General features: G+C 46.8%; 1 protein-coding gene across 2 annotated transcripts in view; it reads right to left on the minus strand.

Moving 5' to 3' along the window:
• Positions 1-6,441: 6,441 nt before the first annotated feature.
• Garem1 (GRB2 associated regulator of MAPK1 subtype 1) overlaps positions 6,442-19,548 on the minus strand; it is a 180,029-nt gene continuing 166,922 nt past the window's right edge. The window contains exons 5-6 of one of the 2 annotated variants that reach the window (XM_059245992.1): positions 10,139-10,305; positions 6,442-8,350 (exon numbers count right to left, since the gene is read on the minus strand). In XM_059245992.1, the coding sequence (XP_059101975.1) occupies positions 7,447-8,350; positions 10,139-10,305 (1,071 nt within the window). In that variant the 3' untranslated portion in view covers positions 6,442-7,446. The remainder of the gene's footprint in view (positions 8,351-10,138; positions 10,306-19,548) is intronic. The other variant, XM_059245993.1, reaches the window with a different exon arrangement.

The raw sequence follows: 19,548 nt of genomic DNA on the forward strand, positions 1-19,548 counted from the left end.
GTATCTCTCTCTCTTTTTTTTTTATTATATTCAATGTATGCAACAGTTTATTTTTTATTTTTTTTAATTTTTTTTTTAAATTTTGCAATACCATTCAGTTCTACATATCAGCCACGGATTCCCTTGTTCTCCCCCTTCCCGCCCCCCTCACCTTCCTCCCAGCCCACCCCCCATTCCCATCTCCTCCAGGGCAAAGCCTTCCCCGCAGACTGAGATCAACCTGGTAGACTCAGTCCAGGTAGGTCCAGTCCCCTCCTCCCAGGCCGAGCCAAGCGACCCTGCATAGGCCCCAGGTTTCAAACAGCCGACTCATGCAATGAGCACAGGACCCGGTCCCACTGCCTGGATGCCTCCCAAACAGATCAAGCCAATCAACTGTCTCACCCATTCAGAGAGCCTGATCCAGTTGGTGACCCCTCAGCCATTGGTTCATAGTTCATGTGTTTCCATTCATTTGGCTATTTGTCCCTGTGCTTTATCCATCCTTGGTCTCAACAATTCTCGCTCATATAAACCCTCCTCATTCTCGCTAATTGGACTCCCACAGATCCACCCGGGGCCTAGCCATGGATCTCTGCATCTAGATCCCTCAGTAGTTGGATGAGGTTTCTAGCACGACAATTAGGGTGTTTGGCCATCCCATCACCAGAGTAGGTCAGTTCGGGCTGTATCTCGACCATTGCCAGCAGTCTGTTGTGGAGGTATCTTTGTGGATTTCTGTGGGCCTCTCTAGCACTTTGCTTCTTCCTATTCTCATGTGGTCTTCATTTACCATGGTCTCTTATTCCTTGTTCTCCCTCTCTGTTGTTGATCCAGCTGGGATCTCCCACTCCCCCAAGCTCTCTTTCCCTTGACCCTCGCCCTTCACTACCCCCACTCATGTCCAGGCTGTTCATATAGATCTCATTCCATTTCTCTGTCATTGGGCGATCCCCGTGTCTTTCGTGGGGTCCTGTTTTCCAGGTAGCCTCCCTGGTGATGTGAGTAGCAGTCCAGTCATCCTTGTTCCACATCTAGTATCCTTCTATGAGTGAGTACATACCATGTTTGTCTTTCTGAGTCTGGGTTACCTCACTCAGGATGATTTTTTTCTAGATCCATCCATTTGTCTGCAAACCTCATGATGTCATTGTTTTTCTCTGCTGAGTAGTATTCCATTGTGTATATGTACCACATTTTGTTTATCCATTCTTCAGTTGAGGGGCATCTAGGTTGTTTCCATGTTCTGGCTATTACAAACAATGCTGATATGAACATGGCTAAACAAGTGCTCTTGTGGTGTGGTTGAGCATTCCTTGGGTATATGCCCAAGAGTGGTATAGCTGGATCTTGGGGGAGATGGATTCCCAATTTTCTAAGAAAGCGCCATATTGATTTCCAAAGTGGTTGTACAAGCTTGCATTCCACCAGCAGTGGAGGAGAGTTCCCCTAGCTCCACATCCTCTCCAGCATAAGGTGTCTTCAGTGTTTTTGATCTTAGCCATTCTGTGCCTGTATCTCTTGAAGCTGATATTGGTGGCCACCCGTGGAACACACTGCTCTTTGCTGTGGGATGTTCTGTATGGCAAATGTGTTGCTCTGATTGGTTAGTAAATAAAACACTGATTGGCCAGTAGTCAGGCAGGAAGTATAGGTGGGACAAGGAGGAGAATTCTGGGAAGTGGAAGGCTAAGTCAGAGACACTGCCAGCCGCCGCCGCCATGACAAGCCGCATGTGAAGTTGCCGGTAAGCCACGAGCCATGTGGCAAGGTATAGATTTATAGAAATGGATTAATTTAAGATATAAGAACAGTTAGCAAGAAGCCTGCCACGGCCATACAGTTTGTAAGCAATATGTCTCTGTGTTTACTTGTTTGGGTCTGAGCGGCTATGGGACTGGCAGGTGAGAGAGATTTGTCCTGACTGTGGGCCAGGCAGGAAAACTCTAGCTACAGCTCTTGGTTCATTTTTACATCCATCACTAAGGGGAAGTCACTGGCTCAAGTTGTAAGAAAAATATACTTGCATCTATCAGCGGTCATGACATAAACTCAACCTGGGGTCACCGAACAAGTGTGTCTCCCTTTCTTATAGTCTGCTCTTGTTTTACAGTGTGAGCACCTCTGAGGTCATTCATTTGCCTTTGATTTTGGGGGCTAAAGATTGAACTGAGGACTCTCCCACTGAGGTACATCCCCTGCACCTCATCTGAGGCAACTTCATCCCGTTATTCCGTGACTGATGTCTTGATCTTCATGTCACAGTCACCGGCCACCACCAGGAATGTCATGCTGTTTACACTGCCATTCAACATCTGCTCCAGAATCCTCGGACTCTGAAGACTCTGGAGGCCAAGGAACGGGCAGCTCGCAAGGGGTGGATACACACAGGTTGCTCTCCTATTACAAACAGCATAACAAACACAGCCTGGGGATGCTGCCTAATAATTCCCAAAGCATACCAATCAATTACCCAAGCAAGGAGAGGCCAAGGTGAGCAGGCATCATAAGCAGAAGCCAAATGGGCAAAAGTAGGCTGTATCCTGTACTTAACATTTTCAGTAGATAACATATTCTCTAACCCGTTACAGGGGGATCAAAGGGCATGTGATCCTAATGCAACTTATTTCTAGTTTCAAATTTCTTAGCCATATCCAGTTTGTGAAGTGTCCCAGAATACCTGAGGTAGGCGTTCTTAGGACCTCGACTTTGGAAGTTTTTATCATGTGTACGGTTCTTCTAGTGCCCAGCTCTGGGAGAGTGGGACTGAAGGCTTAGGAAATGGTGGCATGGATGCCTCTGGGGCTCGTCTGATTGAGAAATAGGATGCTGGGAAGTGATTTCATGATAAGTTGAGAACAAAAACTCCAACCAAACTCTGTCATGCTCCAGGCTCCCTGTGAGACTTCCTGCCACAGCAGGGTGAACACACCTGCCTCTTCTCCAGCACCCAGGAGCACTCACTCCTCTGGGTCGTCTCTGCACCAACTGAACACCACGGAAGCCAAAGCCAGGACTTTAGCTCCCTTCTCACTGAAACATGTATGTATACTTTCTTTTCAAATTTAAAGACATCTCTGCACTCGTCTTTTGACTACTGGGTCCTTTGAGCATCACGAGGTTGCCTGGTTACCAGGTTCTGGGAACTGTAGCTTTGGTCCTGCACCTCTCAATTCAGAATGTGGTTTGCAGTATTAGAATCCCTTTCCAGTTCCCTATGGCTATGGGGCTGGAGAACAAGGCCTTTGAAAAGTCAGCACAAAGAAGAGCAACCTTGAAAAGTTCTTTATTTATAGACATTTCAGAACCATTTAAATCAACAGACAATGAATTTATTTTTTTGACATAACATACTGCGTTTATCTTGAGGTACACATTGGGCCCATTAGATAATGCTCTGGAAAGCAACTCAACTAACTGCTGACATGTAGTTAGCAGCCCACTGTTTCTCCAGCCCAGAAACTGTACAGACACTTGCAAAATTCTTAGAAAATACAATTTCCATTTAAGCAAAGGAAAACTCCCCAAGTTCTTGAGTTTTAATTTTTTTTTTTGAGTCTTAGCTGAAACAATATTCCAAACGGAACATACTATAAAGACAGGAGAGTGGGTTTATGGCTAGGGGGTTATCTAAGCCCTATCCACAGGACACTGTAAACCAGGGGAACTCACTGTCCGCCAGGCTCTGCTACAAAATGCACAGCTTCGAGGGTGGACGGAAGGGCACAACTAGAGACGAGGTTTGCACCTAGCTGGAGACACGTTCACTTGTTTCTTAGATTCACAATGAGGCAAACTGGAAAACAGGAAGGCCTGAAAACTCGGAAATGTGACTTGACCTGATTCGGCCACAAGAATCCTACATTACAAACCCACAGTGTAATAAAAGTCCCACTTCCTCCATCTGCCCTCTGGACCTTTGATTCTTCCTGCCTTAGCAGCTTCAGATTTACAGAAAAGCAATGGAAATTCACATGGTGGACATGTTTCTGAAAGTCTTAGGCGTCCAAGAGATGTGAGGTTTTTTTTTTTTTTTTTTTTGGTAGACTGCAACTCAAATTTACTGGGGTCTTTGGAGGAATATTTTCTTTCCCAGTTTGCTGTTCAGGGAACACACTTACAGATGTTAGGCATTTGGAAAGCACTAGGAAAGTGACGGGTTCTCCATCCATCTACCCCCACCCCCTGAACTTCTCAAGGAGGCCCATGGACGCCAGGCAGCCGGCTCGGCAGCGTGAGTGGAGGTTGTTTATGCATGTATCTGATCAGCTGGAATGGACTGTCCCACCTCCCAGAAGGTTGTGGCATGTCTGCAAGATAAGAATAAACACTGCAATTTAGCTGAATGGGCAGTTTGGTACAACTTCATAAATTTGAATGGTGCATGTGGGCTGAGAGAGAGAGAGAGGATACACGGACATTTCACAGTTCATAAACTTGAGCAGTTCAACTTAAAGACAACTTGCAGACGTTTAGAAGACTCTGTGACAGGGTTGGTGGGTGAATGCTTGAGTTTTCTCTCTGAATTGACTTCGTATTTTACATTTCAGCTGCTTGGCTTCGTTTATTGCTGATGCTCTTTCCCGACAGGGGAGGGGGCAGGAAGGTTTTAGGCATGAGTGTAAGGATCCCCCACAGATCCTGTGTAGACAGTACTTCGCCACCAGTCCCACGGTCACTCACTGGGCTGTCGGGAATCTGCCACAAAAGGAGGTATTGTTCAACCTGGCTGGTTGGAAGAGGTTCTGCTGTGGGATGTGAAGGCGAGGGCTCTTTCTACCTTCTGCTCTGTGCAGCCGGCTTATGAATTCCTTGTCTAGCCAGCATCCTCCACAGACAGGTGCTCAGCCCAGAAGTGGCAATTATGCTTATTCGTTCGTGGCTTTCAGAAATGCCAAGTACTGATTATCATTAAAAAAATTCCACGTCAGTAAACGAGAACAGGAGTCAGTGAAAGACAGATGCACATTTCCTTTGATGGATTCCAAGCGTCAGTCAGTGTCTTGGGGTGTTTACTGTATGTGTTCGAAGAGGCTGTCAGCGCTTCCACCTGCAAGCTCCTTAAAGCTGGGGCACGTTACTCTCCATAAATCCACCTTCCAGGAACATTTCAGTCTCTCATGCACACATACAGTGTCAACAACTGTGATTTTGAAACAGAAATGAGTTCCAAGAGGGCAGGGGCTAGGTCTTTCCTCAAGCCTTGGGTCAGGCAAACAGAAAGTGCCCAGTGACTGTCCAAGGAATGCATGACTCCAAGGCCTATCCTGGCTCTCAGGGGGGCTCCAGGATCCCAGTCAATACAGACTTGGCATGGGTGTGCCAGGACCAAAGCAAATGAACTCAAAGGAGATGGACAATCTTATTTTGTTTAAGGGTCTTGCAAAAGACGAACGAAGGCAGGTGTTTACGTGGGCCAACCTTCACAGTCAACGCAAGCCAACCCCACGGCTCGAGGCTGAGTTTGAGAATCATGGTCACGTGCTAGGTGCTAAAGGATGGATAAAGGGCGGGTTTGCGAGTGTGACCAGCTGTGTCTCTTAGGCAGGTTGCCTGTCTTTATTCTCAAGGGAAGTTAATGTTCTCAGGCTAGGTCCCCTTTCTAAGGACTTAACTCCTCTCTGAGAGGGTGGCTTTCTGAAGCAGACATCCATGAGTCTTGGGTGTGAGAGGGCAGTACGGGGGGAGCGGGGGCGGGGGGGGGGGGCAGATTCATTAACGACTCCTGAAGCACGCCAGTTGCCCATGTTGTAGAGGATTCTTTTTACTTGCAGTGTAGTATTTACAACCACGAAAGGTAAAAGCTTGTTCTTCTCTTAATGAGACGAGAGATGAGGAATTAGACTAGGTGTCCATTCATCTCAACTAAGTCACAAGATGGAATGAAGCAGCTTTCTACTGGAAAGAAATAGTGGCATGCTTCCCAGGACTGCGAGCCTGGCTGCTGCTGCTGGGAGCTCTTGCCTTTAACAGGGACTTCTTTTTTGGTGACTAGGAAGACATGCTAAAATATGCTCAACCCTTCAGGATACACTGCCTCCTGGTGGCCAAACAGTCTCTCCTGAGAGGCTCAGGTGGGCATCTTGCTAACAGGAGTTCTGTGAGTTAGAATCTGGGGACAGACTCAGGGACTGTTTGGAGGATACATTTGTTGCTCAGGAAAAAAAATAAAAAAAGGAACTCTTTGAGGTCATATGCCTTCAAAGAGCCAAGAGTAAGGATATGATGCTCTATTTTGGAGTATTTAATCACATTTAGCAAAATTCATAGACATGTTCTGGAATTCTCAGAATAAGAGTATGGTAATTATTATTATTATTATTAATTTAGAGGAGTAGAAGGTCTGTGGAATTAGCAAGTACTCTTGTTGATATTGTAGGAATCAGTGCAGAGATGTGGCATATATAACTGAGAGGTGGTCTGTTGGAGTCATGAGCTTTCCTAACGTAAGAGGCGTGGGTGTGGAGGGACACGCGGGAGGACAGGATGATAGTTCCAAAGCAGCCGTCATCTCCCCAAGCGTCAGCATGGGTATGCAGGAATCAGCGCTCGCATGGGCTTGAAAATCACATAAACTCTTCAACGGACTCTTGACTGATCGCTTCTGAGTTCCCAGGGGTGGAGCCTATGGGGCGGAGCTTCAGAGTTCAGGGTCTGAGACTCTCTGGAGTCATTCTGCCAACTGTTCTCAAGAGAATCCACTCAGTTAAAGGCCCCTCCACCTCAATGGATATTAGAAAGTAAACGGATGGCGTTTAAAACATCAGATTCAAAAATTACATTTACACGTATCTCTGTGTGCTGCATATACACACATACATACCTATTTTTTTTCCTCTGCTCAATAAAACTAGCAGCAGTTACAAATCAAATGTAACGGCCATGATTTGTATCATTTCGAAGGATAAAAGACATCCTCCATCAAAACATGATTTTTGGAAAATGCCTTTTGATAAAAAGATCTCCACCAAGCATAGAACATGAAAGTGTCATTTCACACCACTAACATTGTCAGGCACAAGAGTTAAACAGTTGGCATGAAGCAAAGCAAGCCGCAGAGTACAATTAACTGTCGGACGTCACCTCCCCGAGGGAGCGGACTGCTCACAAGTGTTCGTGTCTTTCAGCTTTGGCTGTTTTGTAATAAATACCATGCCTTCTTGAAAACCTACCGGGGTGAAAAAGAGTTCTCTGAATAGGACTTTAGTTCTTTTAGCAGCTGTTGAGTGTTGAGTGACGTACAAGGCACACCTCTAAGTGTTCTGTACAGCATCTTTACTGATGTACAAAATAGCCTGTTCACCATTCAGAAACGGAATCTGCATAGTAAGACTTTCTCTATCTCTATTTACAGAGAAGGGCGTTTGTGTTTTTGTCTTTTTTTTTTTTTTAGTGCAAAAACGTGGATTTGTGTCCTAGCCCACCCCTTCTAGCCCACGTTTCTCAGCTCTGTCACACACTATTTGGCTATATCTTGGGCCTCCAGCCATTAATAAATTGCATTATTTTCTTCACCTGCAGTTTGCTTAGTTTGAAATCCTCTGAGAGGATTTCTTCCGTTAACTGAACAAGCAAATTCCCATCGATCTTTTCAGTGACAAAGAAGGCTATGACGTCTTCAGACAAACCAATGAACCGTAAAGACTTGGACACTTCCTCTATAGAGAGTTCTGACAGGTCAGCAGGTGGCTGCCATGGGGAACCGTCCCCACAGGATCTGGGGGCCAGCTGGAGGTGGAGCGGAGATGAAAAAGGGTAAGAGACCGAGAAGATGTCCTGCATGCCCTTTCTCACAAAATACTGGTCCTCTGAGAGGTCCAGTGACCCTGCTGTGGGGTCCTCCTCAGCACCATCAATTTTCAGAGGCAAAGGAGATGTTTCAGGGGTGGTTTTCTGTTCCACTGGCTTTGGGGCCCTTGGGGGTAAGGCAGGGCAGGAGATGCTCTGCTTGGTCATGCCAGCTGCAAGGGAGTTGTCCTCGGAGTTCTCCAGAGAGTAGCTGGCGGACTTGGGGCAACCGGAGACGCCGCCGCCGCTGCTGAATTCTGCAGAGGCTGTGCTGGGTGGGCTGCCTAGGAGCTCGCAGCCATCAAAATCAAAAGGGGCCGGGCAGTTTCTCTTTGGTGTGCCAGGTGTCTTCTGTCTGGGGTAGCTGTAGCTCCTGCTCGGGTCGAGCAGAAAGTCACTCCGGGTCTGGCTCTCCGACGCTCCCGAGTAATGGTTGGGCCATGAGAGTCGGGAGGCCAGAGCTTCGGCAGAAGGACTTCCAAACGGGGACTTGGGGTCCGTAGAGTCACTTTTCACTCGGTTGCAAGGGTAGCAGGAGACGGGAGCACTGTCAGGAGGACTTGGGTCACTTTTAGTGATGCTGCTTAAAAAGCAAACGCACACAGAAAGGGAAATTAGTAAAAAAATAACTTAACCCTAGCCCTTGGGAGACAGATATAGGTGGATTACCGTGAGTTCGGGGCCAGCCTGGTCTACATAGTGAGACCCTGTCTAAAAAACAGCCAAACCCCAAGCTTTTCTTTATCATTATTCATAGATGTTATTTCTAAGGTGAAAGGGCAGATAGGAATATATTATATATAACATATATTTATATGATTTATTAACTCAATAAATTACTCACTTTTTTTTTCTTTAAAAGAATCTTTAAAGTTTTTTGTACTTGTGGATATGTACATAATGACTTAAAATGTTATAGTAGAAATAAAAATATGTGCACACACATAAATATGTATATTTTAGCTGATAAGAAAGTACTGTTTGTATGTGCCTGCATCTTCACACTGAGAAAAACTTTCACATCACACTTTGGTCCAGCACTGAAGAGTAATGTCTGCAGTAGACAAGGAGGAGAGACTGAGCATGTCTGCAGTAGACAAGGAGGAGAGACTGAGCATGTCTGCAGTAGACAAGGAGGAGAGACTGAGCATATCTGCAGTGGACAGGGGGGAGAGACTGAGCATGTCTGCAGTGGACAAGGGGGAGAGACTGAGCATGTCTGCAGTGGACAAGGAGGAGAGAATGAGCATGTCTGTGTGGACAAGGGGGAGAGAATGAGCATGTCTGTGTGGACAAGGGGGAGAGACTGAGCATGTCTGCAGTGGACAGGGGGGAGAGACTGAGCATGTCTGTGTGGACAGGGGGGAGAGACTGAGCATGTCTGCAGTAGGCAAGCAGGAGAGGCAAGCATGCAAGAGACAATGATGTGGCCACATCACCACTGTCCACAACTCCGAATCCTCCCCAAAGTCTGATAGGAAGAAATGCTTTCAATAAAATGCCCATCCTTGCCTTGGTTTCTGAACAATAGAGTTATACATAGCATAAGACTTTTAATATCCAGAGGACAAAAAGAAAACAAAACAAAACACGCCTGGAAAGACTTCAAACTTCAAGGACATTGGTTGCGGTTACATTCGTCCTGGGGGCCATATTTCCACATCATAAGATTGACAGCGGAACCAGAGTGTGCTGAAAGGTGGGTGAGCAGGCTGATGGGGAGCAGGAGGTCATGTCTGAGGGAACAGCAGAGGAAATGGGCATTTTGTTTTGTAGAAGAACTTAAAAGTTTTCTGAGGGAAATGGGGCTGCTCTGCTTTGTTTCTCTAGGCAACTACAGTTGAAAGTTACTTAGAGACAGATGTATTATAACTTGAGAATACAGATGAGCTCTTTACAAAACAATCCCGTTTGCCAGCGGTGAAGCAGCCTGTGTCTCGGAAGAGCTCATAGCTCTGGAGAGACCCAGACAGGAGCATCTTTGCAGCCATAGCCAAGAAGGGATTCCTGGTGGGTTCAAGTTCAGAGCAGAAGGCCAAGGGGAGCCTTTGGGTTCTCAAACCTTCCTAGTAGAAGGTGCTGTCTGCTTGTATCAAAGTCAAGATGAAAAGAACCCGAGCTGGCTTCTGATGGGCAATAGAAGCCCACCCACCTTTCCTTGGCCTCTCCCAGACCCTTGTGGCATCTTTTCTTATCACGATACCAGCTCTTCCATCCAAGGTCAAAACCAGCAGGGGCCCAACTATGTTCTTCCTATAACCTTATTTTGAAAAGGCAAACACCATTCCCTCTCCCACTTGGCTGCTAGGTGATATTTCAAGTCCCACGAACTGGCTGGTGGGTTGCTGTGGGTTCTGACGGGAAGACTTACATGTTATGTAGCCCTGAAGAATAGTAGGACAGGGTGGGGCTGGGAGAGCGAGTCTGTGGCCGAACTGGCTTGACTGTGCGAGGAGGGATGGAGGGACTTGTGGACAAAGGCTTTGAACTTCGGGGCGGAACAGGTGGGGCGTTCAGGAGCCGGCATTCTTCCCTGACCTGGTGTGGGAAAAGAACACTCCAGGTTAGCAACAGACCAACAAGATGTGTGGATCTGGAGATGGGGGTGGGGGGGAGGGTGGGGTTGTGGAGCATAGCTCTATCTTGCAGGGTTGGGGAGGGTACTTTAAGTACTAAAGGCAGTGGGTAAGCAGGACACACACACACACACACACACACACACACACACACACACACACACACGAAATACAACTGCTGGGAACAGGCTGATCTGGAAGAAAACTGTGCGGTGACTGTCAGCTTCTGAGGAAATGTAGCAAGAAATGGGAACTACAACAAGCTTGAGGAATGCAAGGATGCAAGGAGCAGACATGGACGTGGGAGGCAATGAGGGTGTCAATCATAACAATGAGAGAGGATCAGGCTCTGCTTGAGTCCTGTTTATTTCCCAAACGCTACCCAATCTGACCCAAACCTTTGGCAATGTGGACTTCATTTTTTTTTTTACATTGATTTTTTTTTGTGCACACATACACACACACACACACACACGCACACGGATGTGCATGTGTGAGCTGTGCCATGGGACCTTGTGGAGGCCAGAGGACAATTTATAGGAGTCAGTTCTTTGCATCAACCATGTAGGCTCTGGAGATCAAATTTAGGTCATTAGGCTTGGTGGCCATTACTCACTGAGCCTTCTGGGCCACAGTGTGGGCTCTCTTCAGGGTTAAGGCTCCACTGACAGCTGACTGGCGCCTCTCAGATACTGATGTGTGTGAATTCACAGTGACCTTGTTAAGATGCAGATTTGAATTTAGGAGATCCAGGGTGGGGCCTGAGAGTTGACATTTCCTTTCTGTTTTTTATGGTGTTGAACTCAGGGCACTGTACATGCTAGACAAACGTTCTAGCTGCTGAGCGATGACCAGCCCTTTGAAAAATCATTTCTGAAGCCAGACAGGGTGCTCCATGTCTGTAATCCTAGCATTCAGAAGGCTATAGCAGCGGTTGCCAGGAGCTGAGGTGAACCAGGGCTACACAGTGAGGTTCTCTTCCAAGAAAGCTCCCCACTATTTTTTCTTCTTCCTCCTTTCTTTTTTTTTTTTTCCCTTTTCCCTTTCTTAGTTTTTCAAGACAGGGTTTCTCTGTGGGGCCTTGGCTGTCCTGGATCTCACTCTGAGCCCAGGCTGGTCTCAAACTCACAGAGATTTGCCTGCCTCTGCCTCCCGAGTGCTGGGATTAAAGGTGTGCACCACCACTGCTCAGCGCTCTCTCTCTCTCTCTCTCTCTCTCTCTCTCTCTCTCCTGGATCTCACTCTGAGCCCAGGCTGGTCTCAAACTCACAGAGATTTGCCTGCCTCTGCCTCCCGAGTGCTGGGATTAAAGGTGTGCACCACCACTGCTCAGCGCTCTCTCTCTCTCTCTCTCTCTCTCTCTCTCTCTCTCTCTCTCTCTCTCTCTCTCTCTCTCTCTCTCTGGCATAGTTTTCTAATTTGGCCATGCTGGCCTGGAACTTGTGATCCGCCTCCTGCAGCCTTCTGGGTAGCTGAGACTGCAGAAAGGAGTTACTGTGTCTGGCTGGGTCTGTATTTCCAACAAGCTCCAGGGTCAATGTGATGCTATGCGTCCAGGGACCACACAGTTGCAGAAGGAGCAACGAGGTGGTGCTCCAACTCCAGAGGAGAACTTTTACTGATAAAAAGCTACCCAAGTCAGAGGTCAGATGACCTCCACTCATCTTCACACTGGGGATGATCCAGGTGACCCAGCATGCCTGGGGCTTCAGCAAGTCACTGTCCTTACCCAAGCTGGCTTTCAGGTCCCTGGAGCTTTTCTCAACACTATTCTTATTCATGAAGTGTGAATTTGGCATGCCCTTCTCCACTTCAGACAGCAGGGGGCACTTGATGCCTGGCTGTGCGGATCCACCCTGCACCTCTGAGACTCAGAAAACCTGACGCTCCGAGATATCCCCACTTGCTTTCAGGCTGAATTCCCAGCATTTCTCTCATCTTTTCCTTCAACAACTTGCCTTAGGGACAATGGAGCAGCAAGTGCCCACCCGCTTGGTGATGAGGATGCCGAAGATGAAATGAATGGGCTCATGTGACACATACACTTCCTTTGTGGACGACACACCGGGCCTCCAGCTGGAGTCCAGGCCTGACTCACTTGCTAAAGATAACCAGCCATAAAAGAAGCCAGGAGATCATGAGGAGTGAGTGCTTCGAACCCTAATTTAAGTGGGATGGAAGCAATCCTATTTTTTTATTAACTTTTGAGGCAGAATTATTTTTGGTTTATTTTCATTTTATGTACATTGATTGGTGTTTTATCTGCATGTCTATCTCTGTGTCTGTGTGTGAGGGTGTCAGATCCCTTAGAACTGGAGTTACAGACAGTTGTGAGCTGCTATGTGGGTGGTGGGAATTAACCCTGGTCCTCTGGAAGAGCCACCAATGTTTTTAACCACTGAGCCATCTCTCCAGCTGGAGACAGAATTATTATGCAGCACAGTTGGCCTTAAACTTGGTATGTAGTGGACGATGACCTTGAATCTATCTATCTGCTGCACCTCCCAAGTGCTGGGGTTACAGGTATACCCTACCATGCCCATTGGGAGGGATTTAAAGAACATTATTCACTGTATTTCATCATGCGGCCTGGGGTGTCTGCTCTTGCCCACAGAACCCTCGGCCCTGAGGCTGGGTTGGGAAGAAGAGGGCTCTTCATTGAAGCAGCTCTATAAGCTAAAGCAAAATATTGGGTAGGAGATCTCCTCCTCAACGGCTGGAGCAAGTTCTCTGTTTTGGAGCCTTTAAAAAAGGTAGAAAAGTAGCCCTTGTCAAAGCTCTCTTTGTAGCATATACAGACCTCTGCAGAAAACCACAACTGGTCACGTGGTCACGGTGCAGAGAACAACTGGTCATGTAGGGCGCATCCCAAGGGATACAGCTACAGCAAAACCTCTGACCAAAGGCTCACGACATATCTCGGAAGACGGGCGGAAAGATTATAAGAGCCAGAGGACCAGACAATCTGCTGTGAGATTGTCTCCTGGAATGACAGGAAAGCTACACCACAATACCTCAACAACATGGCTGCCTAAGCAAGACCTGAACAAGGACAGGTTACATCAACAACATGGCTGCCTAAGCAAGACCTGAACAAGGACAGGATACCTCAACAATATGGCTGCCTAAGCAAGCTCTGAACAAGGACAGCACCATAGACAGGCTAAAGTGGAAGGGAAAACACAGGGCCCTGTCCTTATATAAAGAACTACAGGAAGCCGAGGGTGGGAGTAGTCATTCCCCGAGAGGAGTCCCCTAATTGATTATCCAATATCAAGGTGTCAGCTCTGAAATCATGTTACCTGTAAGCAGGAGTGCAAGCGATCAGCAGGTTGTAGTTATATATTTACGTGCGTATATGTATTTGTAACAATAACAATTATAAACAAAGAGGCCATGGATTTGAGAGAGAATGGGAAGGGTGGAGGGAGAAAAGGAATGGAAGGAAACAATTATATTTTTATTTTTTATTACATTTTTTTTTTTTTTTTTTTGGTTTTTCGAGACAGAGTTTCTCTGTGTAGCTTTGCGCCTCTCCTGGTAGCCCAGGCTGGCCTCGAACTCACAGAGATCCGCCTGGCTCTGCCTCCCGAGTGCTGGGATTAAAGGCGTGCGCCACCACCGCCTGGCTTTTATTACATTTTTCATCTTATTTTATGTCAAAGTTTTGCCTGCATGTATGTATGTGGACCACATGTGTGCTTGGCACCCACAAAAGTAAGAACAGGGCACTGATTCCCCTAGACTGGAGTTATGGATGGTTGTAAACCACCATGGAGGTACTGGGATTGAACCCAGGTCTTCTAAAAGAGCAGCGAGTGATCTTCATCTCTGATCCATCTCTTCCTCCCCATAATTACATTTTAACAAAATTTAATTAAAAAAATAGAAGGTGGGCTAGGTGTGGTGGTACACATCTTTGATTCCAGGATTCAGAGGCAAAGGCAGGCAGATCTCCGTGAGTTTGGTTTACAGAACGAGTTCCAGGTCAACTAGGATCACATGGTGAGACCCTGTCTCACAAAACTAAACCACCCTCCTCAGATAAAACAGGTGGTAGCGGGGGCAACCACAAGAAGAAAACCTGTAAGCAATGGGGTCTGGAGAGCTGGGAGGACTGTTCAGCTCTGACACTGGGGGTCTTCTTTTCTTAGGAGGAACTGGTTAATGTTTTACTTTTTAAAATAAATGATTTCCTCTCAATATCAGGAATTAAGTGGAATGTGAAGAAAAAAAGATCGGTGATGAATTCAGTTCCAAGTAGTCTACAGTTTCAAATCAGTCCCTGGGTGTGATACTTCATCAGGGACAGCTTACCTCACATGTCCGCTGCAATATGCTGAGATGTCCGCTGCAATGTGCATTTCAATTGAAAAGATATGGCTGACCTTAATCTTGGAACTCTGAGAATCAGCCACTTGCGGCTGAATGTGACCTGAGGGGTGTCTCCCCTCTTTTTTCCATGTGGAAAGTTTTATTATTAAAGGGGGAGGGAAGAAGAAAGAGAAAGAGGGGTAGAGAAAGAGAGGGAAAGCAGGGGTGTCTGCAGCCTCGTGAAGAAAGAGGGAGCGAGGAAGAAGCAGCAGCCGCCCTTTTCCTGTTCTTAGGACTAAAGGCACCTGGGGTGTTTGGACAGCACCTTCATAGCTGGGCAGTCCTGACGGCTTCTCATGGACAGGGTGAAGGTGCACAGTGAAAGGAAGCGTTTGCGGATGTCAGGGCCTGGTGTGAGGGGTGCTGTGGTTAATGGAGTGTTTACAGCTAAACTTCAAAATGGAATCTGAGACACAGGCCATGTTGGGACCTTCCACAGCACTCTGCAAGGAGTCTGGATCTGACTCAGTTCAACACGAAAAGACCAAGCTTCCTTAAAATGTGCTTTGGAAAAACGGTAGTATTAAAAGCGACAACTAATCCCCACCATGGGTTCTGAGCATCTTTCACAGGCACAGAAGGAGGGGCTTGTGCTGTCCCAGGCAGGCAGGAAGGGCAGTCCTCAATGTGGCGAGGTGGCTGGTAAGCCACAACCCCATGCTCTGTGGCTGGGCACTTTCAACGTGGGCTGCAGACACAGCTTCTCTGATGAAGCTTATTTCACGGCATATTATGGGAAGGATGACATGCTTTGGTGGGGGTGTACACATCCTGGCTCTCGGAAGTTATAACTAGTGAGGGTTGGTTGTGCCATTTTATTTCCTGCCTTTCACACTGCTATCAGCCTACTCTTCTTTCCTTCTTGACTCGATTCAACACAAGACACTTATATTAGAGGGCAGCTACGCTGTAAATGAATTTTATCTGACAATAAAAGGCATCCGACAGGGCAGGACCGCCAAACAGCCTATTTCTGCTTTCTCTCTACTCATTTTCACTTTTACAGGCTACATGCCCAGCATATTCCTTCTGGAAGTCTCTGTGTATGGCTTTCATCAAGTTCTTGCCCAGTAGATGAAGGCTAGCCTTGGCTGGTCTTCCACTGAGACCTCTGCAGACCAGCGCTGATCCATCTTTCTGGCTATTTCTCAGACTCCTCTTCCTCTCTGCTCCTTCTGTCCCTCACCCAAGCTATTTCTCCTCCTCTTCCTCCATAACAATGGGTTTGCTTGGTAGATCCATGGTCACTTAAAGCACCCTGTGTCTTCCTGACTCTCCTCTGTTCTAGTTTCTTACTGCCCATCACACTTAATCGATCATTCCTACTGCCTCGTCCTAAAGGTCCCACATCCTGTCTAGCCATGAAGACGGACCCCTGCTTCTGAACTAGGCTAACATGCTGTTACAGTTATCCACCCTCCATGTGTATTTAATTACACCAAGAGTCAGAATGGAATGGGCCAATGTCATTGTTGTTACTCTCCAGTGGGTACAGAGCTTCCTCTCTGGAAGGAATATGTCACACAGAACCTCAGGTGAAAGTTATCTAATTAACAGGTTAATTTTTTAGAATACAATAATACAACAAAAATGCACTGTAGCTAGAGTTTTCCTGCCTGGCCCACAGTCAGGACAAGTCTCTCTCGCCTGCCAGTCCCACAGGCGCTCAAACCCGACCAAGTAAACACAGAGACTTATATTGGTTACAAACTGTATGGCCGTGGCAGGCTTCTTGCTAACTGTTCCTACAGCTCAAATTAATCCATCTCTATAAATCTATACCTTGCCACGTGGCCCGTGGCTTACCAGCATCTTCACATGATGCTGCTTGTCCTGGCGGCAGCTGGCAGTGTCTCTCTGACTCAGCCTTCCACTTCCCAGCTTTATTCTCCTCCTTGTCCCACCTACACTTCCTGCCTAGCCAATGGCCAATCAGTGTTTTATTTATTGACTAATTAGCAACACATTTGCCATACAGAACATCCCACAGCAATGCACTTCTACTTTTAAATTTGAACTGTACTTATCTTTTATATTCTAATGTGGAAATTCACATTGTCCAGTCATGTGGGCTGCGTATAAGCGTCTGTGGCACCTGGCATACAGAGCAGCATCGCTTCTCCATCATAATTTGATATACTAATGGAGTAAACTAAATAGTCACTAAATTCTTCAACTAGAAACGGCTTGAATGGTCAGCATTCCCACCCTCCCAATAATTTCTAGTCCCAAACAGGCATGTAATACCCTATTCTGTGCCTGGTAGATGAGGGCAGTCTGATCCTCAGCTGGTAACAAGGTGCCTGTGTTTTCAGGAACAAACACTAAGCTTGGCTCTATGAGGGACAGCATTCTGTTCTGGGGCGGATGTGACCATCCATCGGATCACAAGTGACCTTTGCCCATCTCTAGGTGATGCCTCGGTGTTCAGAGACACTCTCAGCACCAGCTTCCCACTGTTCAAGCAAAAGCCAGAGGACACAATCTGCATCCGGGTGAGAGTGTGAAAGCTGGCCCCTGTCTCCCCAGAGCCTTGCCACCTTGATTCCTAGGAGTCCTTCCTCCTCTGAAACACCAGTGCCTTCAATCTTGTTGAATACATGCCACTGCTACTGTGGGTCATTTGTTCTTGGTATTTCCATGGATGACAGCTAGGGCTAAATGCAAAGCTAATTTAGGTAAAGGCAGAACTAGTGAACAAAGCCTACGTGGCTTATAAAGGTCCATGCAAGTTCCTGCAATTTAACCCACGGAAGACATCTAATAGTGAGGATCTGAAGAAAACTGTAACAGGCATCTGTCCTGGGGGTCAACAACTAGGACACAGGCACTGTGTACTCTCATGGTTTCTAAGAGTCTAATGATTCCTTCCTTACACATTGTTAACTTCATTTTCTACTTAGACGGTCCAGTGCATGTTGAGTGTCTATCAATGAGGTTGGTCTGAGTATACAAAAATAAGTTAACTCCCAGAGTTAGCTGTTAGGGAGGGAAACAAATACAGTGAAGATAAAAACTGGTAAGTGTATTAACAGAAGTATGTGCAGAGGTTTGTGGGAGCACCATGGATTTACTCAAGGTAGCAGCAGAATAAATTCATAGGATATTTTAGAAGGAAAGTCTTGGGGAAGCAGGATTAAGCGTGTAAGAAAGGCTTAGAGGGCACGATGTTAGGAGTCTGATACCTCTAACATCCACATCTAATATCTAACAACCACAGTACCATGTATATGTATTAGAGACAGAAACTCAGAAGAAGAGGGCAGGCAGAAACCACGGCATTCAAGGCTGAAAATCATGCTTGGACTAGACTTTGTACTAGTTGATGGAATCCGAAGTTCTGGTGGCACTAAGACACCACATGAGAAGTGAAGAAGGCTGAGCCCTCAAGGGAAGGACAGCATCTGTCCACAGAGGACAGGAGGAGAGAAGGACAGCATCTGTCCACAGAGGACAGGAGGAGAGAAGGACAGCATCTGTCCACAGAGGACAGGAGGGAAGGACAGCATCTGTCCACAGAGGACAGGAGGGAAGGACAGCATCTGTCCACAGAGGACAGAAGAGAAGGACAGCATCTGTCCACAGAGGACAGGAGGGAAGGACAGCATCTGTCCACAGAGGACAGGAGGGAAGGACAGCATCTGTCCACAGAGGAAAGAAGAGAAGGACAGCATCTGTCCACAGAGGACAGGAGGAGAGAAGGACAGCATCTGTCCACAGAGGACAGGACAGAAGGACAGCATCTGTCCACAGAGGACAGGACAGAAGGACAGCATCTGTCCACAGAGGACAGGAGGAGAGAAGGACAAGTGATGGTACTGTGCTGTCCACAGCACAGAATCATGGAATGATGGAATGAGGGAGCCAAGGGAGGGAAGACTATAGACAGAAGCTGCAGAGTGAAGATGGAGAAGTGTCCCCGTGAGGATTTGAAGGTGTCAGGAAGCCTGAGAAGGTGGGAGAGAGGACACCATACGGGCTCTCAGCGGGTCACTGGCAGGCTTAGCAGATGAGGCCTGAGTGGTGCCAAAGGCACAGGAGGCACATTCCAGTGGGTGGAAGTCGGAGGGAGAGGAGAATGGAGGGGCAGTGAGATACAGCACTTGCTTCTGGTAATGGCCAGGAAGGGAAGAGCAGCAGGGCTCTTCATGTTAGAAGAGCTCTGGATGGAAGGAAGATGATTTTTTTTTTTTAATTGAAAGAGCCTTAAGAAAGGTGCCTGGGCATGTCCCACGCACCTCTGGGCCTGTATGCTGAGCTCTCGCTGATGAGGACGGAAGGAGAATGAACACAAACTCTCACTGTTGCCTGCCTGGAGCCACTGCGGGCCACATCCCACTAGAAAAACAAAGTATGCTAACTTACCCTATCAGCTAGCGTGAGGATAAAAGGTATCTAACTCAGGAAGTAGTCAAACACAACTCCAGTCACTGGGCTGAAATCAAATGCATTATGGGGTGGGACCACTTCCTTGGCTCCTTCTGAAGATGGACTGGGAAGTTAAACTTGATCTCCTGTCTCCCAGAAATAGGCATTTAATCTTTCCTGCTGTGGCTCTGTTTAGTTGGAGACACAGGGTAAAGGACCAAACATTTGGGGAAAATGGATAACTTTTTTTTTTTCTTGAATGTCCACATATTAGGAATAATTTATAAGAGTTCAATTGTACATAGTGGGTTCCTGCATGATCAGAAACAGGCTGGAAAAATATAGATGTTTGCACAACAAAAATTCAAAGTCTTACATGTAATTATGGTATTGTATACATACAAGGAAAGTTTTCTTTCTCCTACTTCATATTTTTTTTTTGTTTGTTTGTTTGTTTGTTTTC

The sequence above is a fragment of the Peromyscus eremicus genome, chromosome 19 (assembly GCF_949786415.1).
Source record: "Peromyscus eremicus chromosome 19, PerEre_H2_v1, whole genome shotgun sequence".
Classification (NCBI taxonomy): Eukaryota; Metazoa; Chordata; class Mammalia; order Rodentia; family Cricetidae; genus Peromyscus; species Peromyscus eremicus.